General features: G+C 31.7%; 2 protein-coding genes across 11 annotated transcripts in view; one reads left to right on the forward strand and one right to left on the reverse strand.

The window, feature by feature from the left end:
- Positions 1 to 11714, forward strand: part of LOC102679015 (dihydropyrimidinase) — a 21510-nt gene that overhangs the window by 7422 nt on the left and 2374 nt on the right. Inside the window, exons 3-11 of one of the 3 annotated variants that reach the window (XM_031510201.1) lie at positions 568 to 880; positions 1754 to 1933; positions 2132 to 2245; positions 2638 to 2870; positions 5041 to 5377; positions 5626 to 5781; positions 5889 to 6162; positions 6228 to 6303; positions 6543 to 9337. In XM_031510201.1, the coding sequence (XP_031366061.1) occupies positions 568 to 880; positions 1754 to 1933; positions 2132 to 2245; positions 2638 to 2870; positions 5041 to 5377; positions 5626 to 5781; positions 5889 to 6162; positions 6228 to 6303; positions 6543 to 6585 (1726 nt within the window). In that variant the 3' untranslated portion in view covers positions 6586 to 9337. Of the gene's footprint in view, positions 1 to 567; positions 881 to 1753; positions 1934 to 2131; positions 2246 to 2637; positions 2871 to 4056; positions 4290 to 5040; positions 5378 to 5625; positions 5782 to 5888; positions 6163 to 6227; positions 6304 to 6542; positions 9338 to 11714 lie in introns of those variants that run through there. The other 2 variants (XM_031510200.1, XM_031510202.1) reach the window with 2 other exon arrangements.
- The window catches only part of LOC102670892 (epidermal growth factor receptor kinase substrate 8-like), an 18623-nt gene continuing 13850 nt past the window's right edge, over positions 6942 to 11714 (reverse strand). For 6 of the 8 annotated variants that reach the window (XM_031510195.1, XM_031510192.1, XM_031510194.1 and 3 more), the window contains 4 exons: positions 10323 to 10634; positions 10094 to 10262; positions 9888 to 10023; positions 6942 to 9821 (listed from right to left, as the gene is read on the reverse strand). In XM_031510195.1, the coding sequence (XP_031366055.1) occupies positions 9759 to 9821; positions 9888 to 10023; positions 10094 to 10262; positions 10323 to 10634 (680 nt within the window). In that variant the 3' untranslated portion in view covers positions 6942 to 9758. The remainder of the gene's footprint in view (positions 9822 to 9887; positions 10024 to 10093; positions 10263 to 10322; positions 10635 to 11714) is intronic. The other 2 variants (XM_031510198.1, XM_031510197.1) reach the window with 2 other exon arrangements.

Genomic DNA, 11714 nt, shown 5'->3' on the forward strand with positions numbered 1-11714 from the left:
CGTTGTATAATTTATTAAACGCGAAATCGTTTTCGCGTGGAATTTGTCGAGTTTCGATCGTCCATCTCCAATATCCAATCTCCAACGTGGCATTTATTCTGCTATAATTGTTGCACGAGTCAAAGGTGATGATAAATTAGGGTTTGCGAGCAAATAAATTTTTCGATTTACATATATGTACACGAACGATCGACGTTTCATTCGAAATTCTGCTCGCGTGTTTATTCGCCACTTTGCGCAAGCGAAACGCGATACAACGTTTTATCAATGAACAGCATAAAAAGATAACGCGATGATAGTATAATTTGTCAAACAAGCGTGACATGTAACTTATGGAAAAGATTTAAAAAATTTTATTAATATTGAATATTTATCTAGAGCCGTGTAATTGTATTGGAAATTGTCTAATTACTTTGTTGCTCTTTTTCCTTTTAAAGAAAAAATTAATGAATGATTGTATATATGATTTTATAGTTCATCAGTATGTACTAATAATGGTTTAGGAGCGCTTAATCGTTCATTTCCATCGTTGCATTCCGATTACATAAAGAAACGTTATATTTCCAGGCAAATGGGTCGTAATTTAATAATACCAGGTGGCACGAGAATTATCGACGCCCGTGGAAAGTACGTGATGCCCGGTGGCATAGATCCGCACACCCATTTCGAATTGGAGTTAATGGGCGCCAAGACGGTGGACGATTTTTATCAGGGCACGAAAGCAGCTGTCGCCGGTGGTACGACGATGATCATCGACTTTGTCATCCCCAAGAAGGACGAATCAATTTTAGAGGCGTACGAGAGGTACCGGGAGAGCGCCGACCAGAAAGTTTGCTGCGATTATTCGCTCCACGTCGCTATCACGTCCTGGAGTCCAAAAGTGAGCCTTCGAACAAACGTGACGAACGTCCAAGAAGAAAGATCTCTTCCTCCTAGTTTCGTTCAATGTTAATATAAAGGAAACGTTAGAACGATGGATCTGAAAGATTCTGCAGTCGCGTTCTGAAACGATGACTACATCACTATGATACAGTTCACACGCTATTCTCTATTCTATTTAGTCACCCAGAATGAGATAATTACAGTAATACGAGTCCTTCCTGGAAAAGAAAGCACGACCGACCCCTTTCTTGCGTGTCTCTTTTAATTTTATCGCCGTCGTTTTATAAAATTAAACGTAATGTTATATTATCATGAAATAGCGTGTTGACAATTGGCATTCAGATCGCAAATAGAATTTACGTAATTCACAGATGACTATCGGGAATTAGTAGGAGAACGCGTTACGCTCCCCTCTCTCTTTCGATCGTTCTTTTTATCAAATGCTAATGATCAAATCGGTGGTCAATTGAAATTGATGTTGAAACGAGCGGAAAAATTATCGAATCGATTTTTGTTCAGCATCGTTCAATAGACGATTTAGACACTTGGAACGAGCATAAAGCATCGGCCTAGATCGAGCGACGAGTCCACTCCGCTCCGTTCCTAAATATGGTGAAACCGATCTCGCGGCAAATTGGCAAATCGTACGAATCTGGTACGAACTGCAGCTGTTTTGCCACAGCGTCTTTGTAACTGTAATCACGATCGTGAATGGAATACCGAGCGATCGAGTGAGGAAATCGCAATCGGATAGCGTACGGATGCATGCAAATCGATGTACTCCTTATTTGTTTAACGCTTGTCAGACTGTTTATCCGTTTGAAATAATTCTTATTCCGTTCTAAGCTATCATAGTTTTTCTTTATTGCAGGTCAAAGAGGAAATGGCTACGTTGGTGAAGGATCACGGTGTCAATAGCTTCAAAATGTTCATGGCCTATCGTGATCTATATATGATCAGGGATCCAGAATTAATTGAGACGTTCAAAGCGTGCAAGGAGCTCGGTGCTATTGCTATGGTTCATGCAGAAAATGGCGACATTATTGCGGAGGTAGGAGACTCGTCGTGATTTATGTCGTGATCGTTATACATAATTTATCCTTGAAATAAGCGAGCGATACGTTATGTTGGAACGTTTTAACAACTGCTACCATGTTTGGTGTTCCATCTGATGAAAATAGACGCATAGATATATTTACGATATATATTACATAAATCTTCAGAGAAATTTAGGTAGAAATTATTTTAGAACACGAAACGATTGCTCGATGCTGGAGTCACGGGACCCGAAGGTCACGAAATGTCGCGTCCTGAGGAAGTAGAGGCAGAAGCTGTGAACAGAGCGTGTGTTATAGCTAATCAGGTAAGGAAAACGAGTCTGGAGAAGATTTATAGATGATCATATTTATAAGTATGCTTGTGTTTATCTTTTCAAGCACTGCTACTTTATAAATCAATGTATCATAGTACTTTGAAGAATTGCTTATTAATGGATATACGCTTTCTGTGATTATAGTTTTAATTTGGAATGAATGATACTTTTAATTCAGTTCAAAGTAATTATCTTCTTTATCGTTAAAAGATATAAAGAAGTATTATAAATAGTTTTTATATGATCTTATTAAAAAAAGAAGATACTTTATTGTTTTGTTTCAGCTTAAAAATTCAAAACAATTCATTATACTTTTACGAAAGGAAGTTTCATTATTTTTAAGGACACTAAAGCATAAATCGATCAAAATTCTGCATGCTTAGGTCAATTGTCCACTATATGTAGTGCATGTGATGAGTCGTAGCGCCGCAGAAGCGGTGGATGCTGCGCGTAAGCGTGGCAATTGCATCTTCGGCGAAACCTTGGCAGCTGCAATTGGCACAGATGGTACCAACTACGCGCACAAATGCTGGAAACACGCTGCAGCGCATGTCTTGAGTCCACCTCTAAGACCAGACCCAGATACACCACGTGCATTGTTGAATATGTTGGCCAAGTGAGTCGAAGCCACCATAAATTTTGATTAAGGTGACTTTGACATCCAGAGAATAGTGTATCTATATGTCGAGTTGCCATGATATTATTATTATTATTATTATTATTATTATTATTATATGTAGTTTTTTTTATGTTTTATTTTACAAATGAATGAAAAAAAAATAGCTTACGTTAAATAGAAATAGAAATGAATTTTGTTAATAAGTACTTTTAGCTTTGAAAAAATATCACTGATATTTCGCTGACCGAAAAATGATTAAAAAATTACACGTTATTTTTTAGTTCATAAAAATATAGATTAAAATTAGAAATGATAATTTATATATATTTTTTAATTTAATTATAAATTAATTTCAGCGTTGCAACAAAGGTATAAAGTATTTATAATCGTACAGAAATTCTATGAGATTGCATAAAGATCATTCTAAACTCATTAAAATTTTAAAGAAATAATTTTAACTTTATAAAAGAGCTTTTTTGTGAAATTCATATTTTTTTATATTCTTAATTATATTATATTCTTATATTCTTTAATTTTTGAGTTTTTAAGAGGATGCATGAAATCTCATGGAGCTTAAGAAATCTGGAATTTGCAAGATATATGAAGTCACGTATTATCGTGAATACCGAATACTCTAATCTCTATTGAGGTTTATCTATAGTATTTTATATGGAATTTCGAAAATAATTTCTATTATTTTTATTAATTTATTCCAAATTGTTGCAACAATTGATAAGTATTAAAGAGTATTAAAGTATATCAATAGATAAGCATTAAAGTATAATTATAGCTCCCCGATATTGCATGCATCAGAAATTATATTTAGATGTTCCGTCGAAATTCTCGTGCATGCACACTGATCGTAACTGCAGTTCGGTATTACTTTTCCTTTGCCCTATTTCTTTTACATTTCAAATCATCGTTGTACAGCTGGCACGATTCTCTTCCTCGATATTATAAAAGTAATGTAGCTCAATTTGTAGTTACCTCTAAACTGTAGTTAGTCATGATATCGTGAACACGGCTGAAAATAATAGTATTTTATTCTGAAAGATAATAAATCCAACATAATTTGAATGAACGAGAGAAAATCCTTCTTTTTTTTTTTTTTTCGGCTGTGATCACATTTATAATCAATAAAATCGATGCCAGGATAAACGAGACAAGATAATATCGCGTTTAGGTGAATTGCCCACTGTACGTAACGGCATTGTCGAGCAAATCTGCTGCTGATGTTGTATCCTCGAAAAAGTCGGAGGGTGTTGTCTTGTTTGGAGAAACTCTCGCAAGTACCGTGGGTATCGATGGTAGCGAGCAATATGGGAAAGATATCGAAAAAGCCAGACGTTACGTTACTAGTCCACCATTGAGACCTGATTCTACAACACCTGCCTATCTAATCGAACACTTAGCACAGTAAGTAAAAAAAAAAAAATCTGAACTCTTGGATCACTTTAATTAAGAAGATAGTCGTTAGTAAGTTACTAATGTAGAGAATCTAAAATAAACTTTAAGAAGATAATTTTTTTTCGATATAAGCACGATTTATCTAATCGATGATTATTTGTTTTTTTTTTTTCGACAAACCAACTAATGAAATAAAAAATATAGCAAAGTGAAGATTCATTCAACAGTTTCTTATGTTCTTATCTCCTTTCAAGTATCGTTACGTTCGAGTTGATAATTAACTTATTTCTATTCTATACGAAACTTAATGCAGAAAAACTGTAAATGGATAAGCATACGAGATAAAACAATTTTCACGCTGTTGGGTTACTCGTATGCGTTTGGAAAGCGTAAAGAATTCAAATGACAATGATAAATTACAGCAACAAATTGGCACGCATGATATAAGGCTAACTGAACTTAATTTTAATAGACACCGCGTGGGAAGTCATTTTTATCTCGCATCTGGTATTAAACTTAATTAAATGGGCAGAGGAAAACTCGTTTAAAGATCATTCTACGGTCAGCATTCAATTTTACTCGATAAATCGATTACATCATATAATATTATAATACATATAGCTACATATTATAAAATTCTTCTAGCTTAACAGATGTCAAGGTATCCTTTTGTTCTTCTGCTATATCTCTGCTTTTTTAAGATATCAATTTCTCAAAATTTTAATAAACCACCTGCTTCAACGATTTTCTATTTCGTCAGAGACGGTCTTCAAGTTACCGGTAGCGATAACTGTACCTTCAACGCCGAACAAAAGGCTCTAGGCAAGGATGATTTCTCGAAGATTCCCAATGGCGTAAATGGTGTCGAAGATAGGATGTCGGTTGTATGGGAGAAAGGGGTGCACGCTGGAATAATGGATCCTACGAGGTTCGTGGCAGTGACCAGCACCAACGCTGCAAAGATCTTCAATCTTTATCCACGAAAGGGAGTGATAGCGGTTGGCTCAGATGCTGATATAGTTGTTTGGGACCCTAACAGGAAGCGTACGATTTCCGCTCAAACGCATGTCCAGGCCGTTGACTTCAACATCTTCGAGGTAAGGTCTGGCCAATATTAAGCCTTTAATAAAGCCTTTGTTGCCTCGATATTGAGTCGCAGGAGGTACATATTTTCTATTTATCTTACCCTGACCCACAGGAAGTTCAATCAAGTCAACATCGTTGTGAACGATAAAGAAAATTTTATCAGTGCTCGTAGTACATGCTACGTTATATACATTAGTTTCGATCGAAATGATTCTTTTTTCTCTGCCAATAAGTTTGACTTTGTCTAATTTTATTTCAGGGTATGGAAGTTCATGGGGTACCTGAGTATGTTATAGTGGAAGGTCGTGTTTGCGTGGATGAGTGTGAACTAAAAGCTGTTCATGGATTCGGAAAGTTCGTCGAGACTCCAAGCCATGCTACTTATGTATATGATATGATTGAAGACAGAGAAAAGGTATATTTCTCTTAATATTTCGTAACGTTCATCTCTAACGAATAATGAATAATCATTTGTAATTTAAAAATTATCATCTTTAATTAGAATCATTATTATTTGTTCAGAAACCACGCGGTGTAGCACGAACCGAAGCCGAGGCGAAGAAATTTGCCGAGGAGGATGCCGCTATCGCGAAGGCCAAGGAGGAAGCAAGAGCGGCAGCTGCAGCACTCGCGAAGAGTCATCAAACAAACGGTACTTACGAAAGTCCGAAACCAAAGATTTCAGTACCCGATTGTATGCCAACACTACCTGATTCTGCTGTGGTTACACCATCATCGAAAGGTCCACGATTAGAAGGACAGAGAAATTTGCAAGACTCTACTTTTTCTATCAGTGGTATGTAATTAGAAAATTTTTTCTTTTAAAATAGAGGCAATATTGAAAAAATTGTATGTTCGCAGAGGATGTCGAGGAAGCAAGAAGAGCTTGTATCCGCGTGAACAATCCACCTGGTGGTCGTAGTGCGGGAGGTTTTTGGTAATTTATGAAAGACAGATTTTTCAAGATCTGCTTTGCATATCTTTAGGGATCTTTCTTTACAGAGGAAATAAGGACGAAATGTTTCTTCTTTCATCATTTTTCTTTCATTCGTGTATACAAAAAACACAATTTTATTTTTCTTGACAGTTTTCTATCAACTCGCTTTCAGGTTCGCTATTCATTCAATCATTATCGATAAGTTTCGTTTTCAATTGATATGTTCTCAATCGATTAAGGTCTGTTCCATCAAAGGAGGATTCGGATGCCACCGGTCAGTAGAATATATGTTCGTATTTTCACGTATCACACTATTTTTAGCTTCATTATCGCTTCATTGCCCGCTCTCTATGTACGTATGCTTCATTCTTTGACCTTGGATCATTTACGCGGTTGATGATCCGCATTTGACTTTATCTTTCGTGCAATAGATATGTTTGTTAAGTTTCTAGCCGATCAAAGGTTTATGTTATCGTTCTTAATGAACACCTTAATCGACTGTTGCAAACTTATATCGTTTATTTGTATAGTATATTGTTTTATTATGTATTACATATATGGAATAACAGAATTACGTATTAATTTTGACGTGGATATTATGTCTATATTTAATAGAAAAATTATTTATTTCTTTTGTGAAGATAATCAAAAAAATAAATTTATGTTTTGTAAAGTCGTAAAAAATATTTGATATACGTATTTCTGATAATTCCAAGGTCAAGCTTATGAGCAAGTTATTTATTGCGTAACTATATTACTCCAAAAACGTATTCGCATCTGTAATATTCAAAATCATTTTCAAAATAACTTAGATATTTAATAATGTTTATTATTAAATCGATCATTATTAATGAACGATTATTAGTCGCCAATTATAAGTTGTACATGTTTAACATTCATTAATCAGTTATTATTAACTTTGGTTTCGTATCATATTTTTAATAATTTATATAACACCGGTGTACAGTGATCATCATCAATTTCATCATTGACATTATACAATAACGTAAACATTATATGCCCGGTGTACATATTACATATAAAAATGTTTTCGCTCTCGATCAAGGTTTATCTGGCATGCAATTATCTCACGGGTATATTATATTATATTATATATTTTATACACTATCGTTAGTCCTAGAATCAAACACTGTACCATTAATTTTAAGAAATCAGCCCAATACAATAATTGTTCTATTTTCTATCACAGTTTAATGTTACGTTTCGGTTAATTATATTATTAATTATAATGATTGTAAATATTATATTATCCTTAATTTAACGATTCAAAGAATTTAAACAGTTGTTCTTTCGCAAAGGATTAAAATAATTGTATTATAAATTATATACAGTTATGTTTGAATATTTATTAGAAATTGATAACTTAATTATCATATAAAACAATCTAACAGTAAGTTGAACCGAATAATTGCAACCGAATGAAAAACAGATAATTTTTTTTATCTTTTCACTGTATTTTTACTGTCATAGAATTTGCGGGTTTAAAATAGTTCAAATGATAAAAATCGCGATAATATGGAAACAGATGTATCTTAGAATCAAATATTTGGCATTAAAATTTTTATTCCAAAGATATGGAGCGGAATTCTTCTGCTCTAAAAATGTTGACATTTTTTAAAATTTACAAAATTTAAATGGAGAAATGATAAAGTTCAACAATGATAGCTTATAAAAATTAAATTGAAATACGCACAAATTCATAAATAGATAACATAGTCAAGGATGCTAAATTTATAAATTAACAACGTTATACCAAAAGGAAGACGTAATGATGTATTTGATGTATTTGATAAGAATGCATATTTGTTTGCTTATGATTTTCAAAATTTATAAAATTTCATGTGGAAATTTCACTGAGTATTATTTAATTTAATTATTCAAGTCTTATATTGTGTGAACAAAAAAATTTTTTTTACTTCCTTAATAGCATGAACCCTACATTCCGATTTTTAACGTGTTATGAAAATTATTAATCTTTTTTTTTTAATTTTGTCATTGAAAAAATATCTATTGTTGATTTTATTAAATCCTTAAGACACATGCGTCTACGAAAGTAAAATTAATGATAATAATCTTAATAATAATAATAATGTTAAGAATAAATGATACTAAACAGTAATTATCGCATAATAAATATTTATTACGTAATTATTATTGTGTAAAATGAATGAATTTGAAATTTTACAATTATAAGGCTTATCTGAGCTACTCGTAAACGACCAAAAACTTTGGTTACCATTGTAAGTTATAATTGCAAAACTGTCGCGAATAACTGTCGCGAATAACATTTTTAGAACGAGACATTTTTAGATCGCATTTAGAAAAATATGTCTAAGAGTTTTTTAATGTAGATTTTGTATTGAAACATTTCTAAAAGTTTCTACACATGCATAGAATCAGTTACAATAAGTTATTAAGAATCATAGAAAGCAACACAGTTCATATATTTTGAAATAATTTATAATTATTTTATTAAAAACAATTCTATTATGAAGCTTTTTCTCAAGATATATTGTTGTTTTCTAGTAATAATTACATAATTGAATATATGTGATTATATAAGACTGTTTGAAACCTGATTAATCGAGAAACGATTTGACCTTGTTCAATTATTATATGGTTTAATGGAAAAGTGTTGTCTCCATTTGTTTTTACAGTTTTTAGACTATTAACATTTATTAAGACTTAACATTGTTATTGTGCATGTTACATTCGTTGTATTAAAGGTTTTATATTACGGTATTCAGTACGTGTATCGTTGTATTCCATTTGCCAATATAAAAGTTTTGTATGAGAATTATTTAAATGATAAATATGCAAGGGCTTTATAACAGATTTATCTCTATAAAAATATAATTATCAATGTGTTCACATTGTGTGACTTCGAGTCGAGTATTCGAAAGAAATGTATAGTTTATCAATATAATAAATGATACAGCTAGAGTACCTATTTATGTCTGTTACAATGTATGTGATCGCTTGAAATAAAAATTTGACATCAATATTAAACGAATATTTTTGACTTTCTATTAACGACTTTTTTATGAAAATATCACTTCGTTATTTAGTAATAAGTATTTTTCACAATATTTAAAACGCATTCTCTTATTGCTATTATAACAGAAATATTTATAATATATATTTTTATAATATATTATTATATAAAAAAAAATAATAATTGAAAAATCTCATTTAAGTATTTAGTTTGTAAATATATTTATCTATAGATATAGTAGATATAGTGTTAAATATATTGCTCTTAATTTACAAACTAATCACAGAGTTTCATAAAAGAAAATAGTAATATGATTATTATTCGATAATAAATGCAATTTGATATTAAATTTCTTGATGTATATGTTTGTTACTACATACACTTGAAAGATATGTATAATTCTTATTATATATTTATAGAGTATTTGATAGAAAATGCTTCATTGTTTGTGTCTAGCTTTTTCTAATATTTGTTTCAATTCCGATGTTCGAGAACTCTTCGTCTATAAATAAGAAAAAATAAGAAAATTAAAATTCTATGCTTAAAATATTTCATTTTTGTTATTTACCTTGTTTTCATTTCGTGCTAATAAAATTTGATTGAAAAGTTTGGCACCTTCCGCGATACCACAATACTGTTCCAATTGTCTTTTTGTTAAATCAAATACTTCTGAACCAGCCATATCTCTTAATTGTTTACAAATTCTGAAAAACAAATTTAAATTTAAATTTAAAAATTTTCAAATTAAATTTTTTTTTTGAATTTAAGAAATACTTTTCTGAATATCCTTTAAATGTAAGCCATTTTTGCACTTCTCTAGGAGTGGAATATTGATCCAAGACAGGCTCACGATCTATACTCTTGCCATAATACTCTTTCTTCTCACGAAATATCATTAATACTTGTTTCAGTTCCTCTTGCACTTCTTTCTCGGTTTTCAGCCCTAAAAACAACAATACATCATGCATCAAATAACTTTGGGCATTATAAAAGTGTATATTACCGCTAATTGTATGATTACTCTTCAATGTAGCTGATTTGCATGAATTATTCGAAGAAACAGATATCTGACTCTCTAAAGGAGGCGGTGGAGGTGGTGGTGGAGTAATTGTTGATATTAATGATGACGACATTTCCTTCGCGATTTCTTCACGTACGTCCGGAGGTGGTGCGTGAATTTCAACTACCTCTGTCATTTTATTGGATTTTGATTTCTGATCTTCATTGATGGATGATATTTTTTCATTGATGTCAGGTTTAATTGCAAATGTTACTTTGTTACTACCGATAGACGTCGTTTCTTCGTTAGATTCATCTGCAATATAATTAATATTATTAATAATCAATGTTATATATGTTGCAAATATGTATATACAAAAATGTATGTATTAAAATGCTTAATTTTACAGACATTAAGACATCTATTTAAACAAACTTACCCCAACATTTTTGAAGATTAAAATCACTAAACACTTTCTCAATAGACGATCACATTAAGAAGCACACTTTAAGCAAATGCAACGAATGCACTAACGAATTTACAAATACAATAATTTATTCTTCAACCAACGATTTTAAATATTTAAAATAGGACAAGTATACTTATGCATAAAGACAAGTACAATCTGTAACCGAGTATATTTATTAATCAAGTGATGTACATAAATTACAGTGCAACAAAAATATTGGACGGATCGTAATCCCCATTCCATGGACACAAAACAGATAAAAGAGTTAAAAAAGAAGAAAAATTAGATTTCGCTCGATCAAGAAGTATATATAAAATTATAGATTACGTGATCGTGCATCATATTTTTATTATTAATTGCAAAGTGTCCCTCGTGGAAGAATTTCACAATTTATATTACTCGCATGGTGATAGATTATCGCAATACAATTACAAGAATAACTCTAAAGAGACTGAAAATGCGAAGAAGAATTTAGAAGATCCAATTTATAAACATCGTTGAACATGTTTCCTGTGATACAATAACTCATTTTAATAAGTCCTAGATAGACTAGTTAGTATCGTATCGTCGAGAATGGCTCTATCATTGATTTCTATGTATAAATAATCCGGTCGTTCGAGAACGAATCGATAATGCTTGCATTAATTGCATGTAATTGTTTATAGCTCTCGATTATCTATACCACAAAACTTTGCGCAATAAAAAAGTAACGTGAATTCGTCGATACGCAGAGTTCGCTCGGTGCTTTTTATTCTCTTTCTCTAATTATTACGGCGCTGAAAAACTAACTATGACGGATAAATGTGCAAGAACCAATGTCAAGTTACTTATTTCAGATCAATTATATATTTTTAGAATCAAATATTTGAATTATGTATTATCAAAAAAAAAAAAAAAAAGTAGTAGCAAAATAATTTGTCACAATA

This window comes from Apis dorsata, unplaced genomic scaffold, assembly GCF_000469605.1.
Source record: "Apis dorsata unplaced genomic scaffold, Apis dorsata 1.3 scaffold_217, whole genome shotgun sequence".
NCBI classification, from domain to species: domain Eukaryota; kingdom Metazoa; phylum Arthropoda; class Insecta; order Hymenoptera; family Apidae; genus Apis; species Apis dorsata.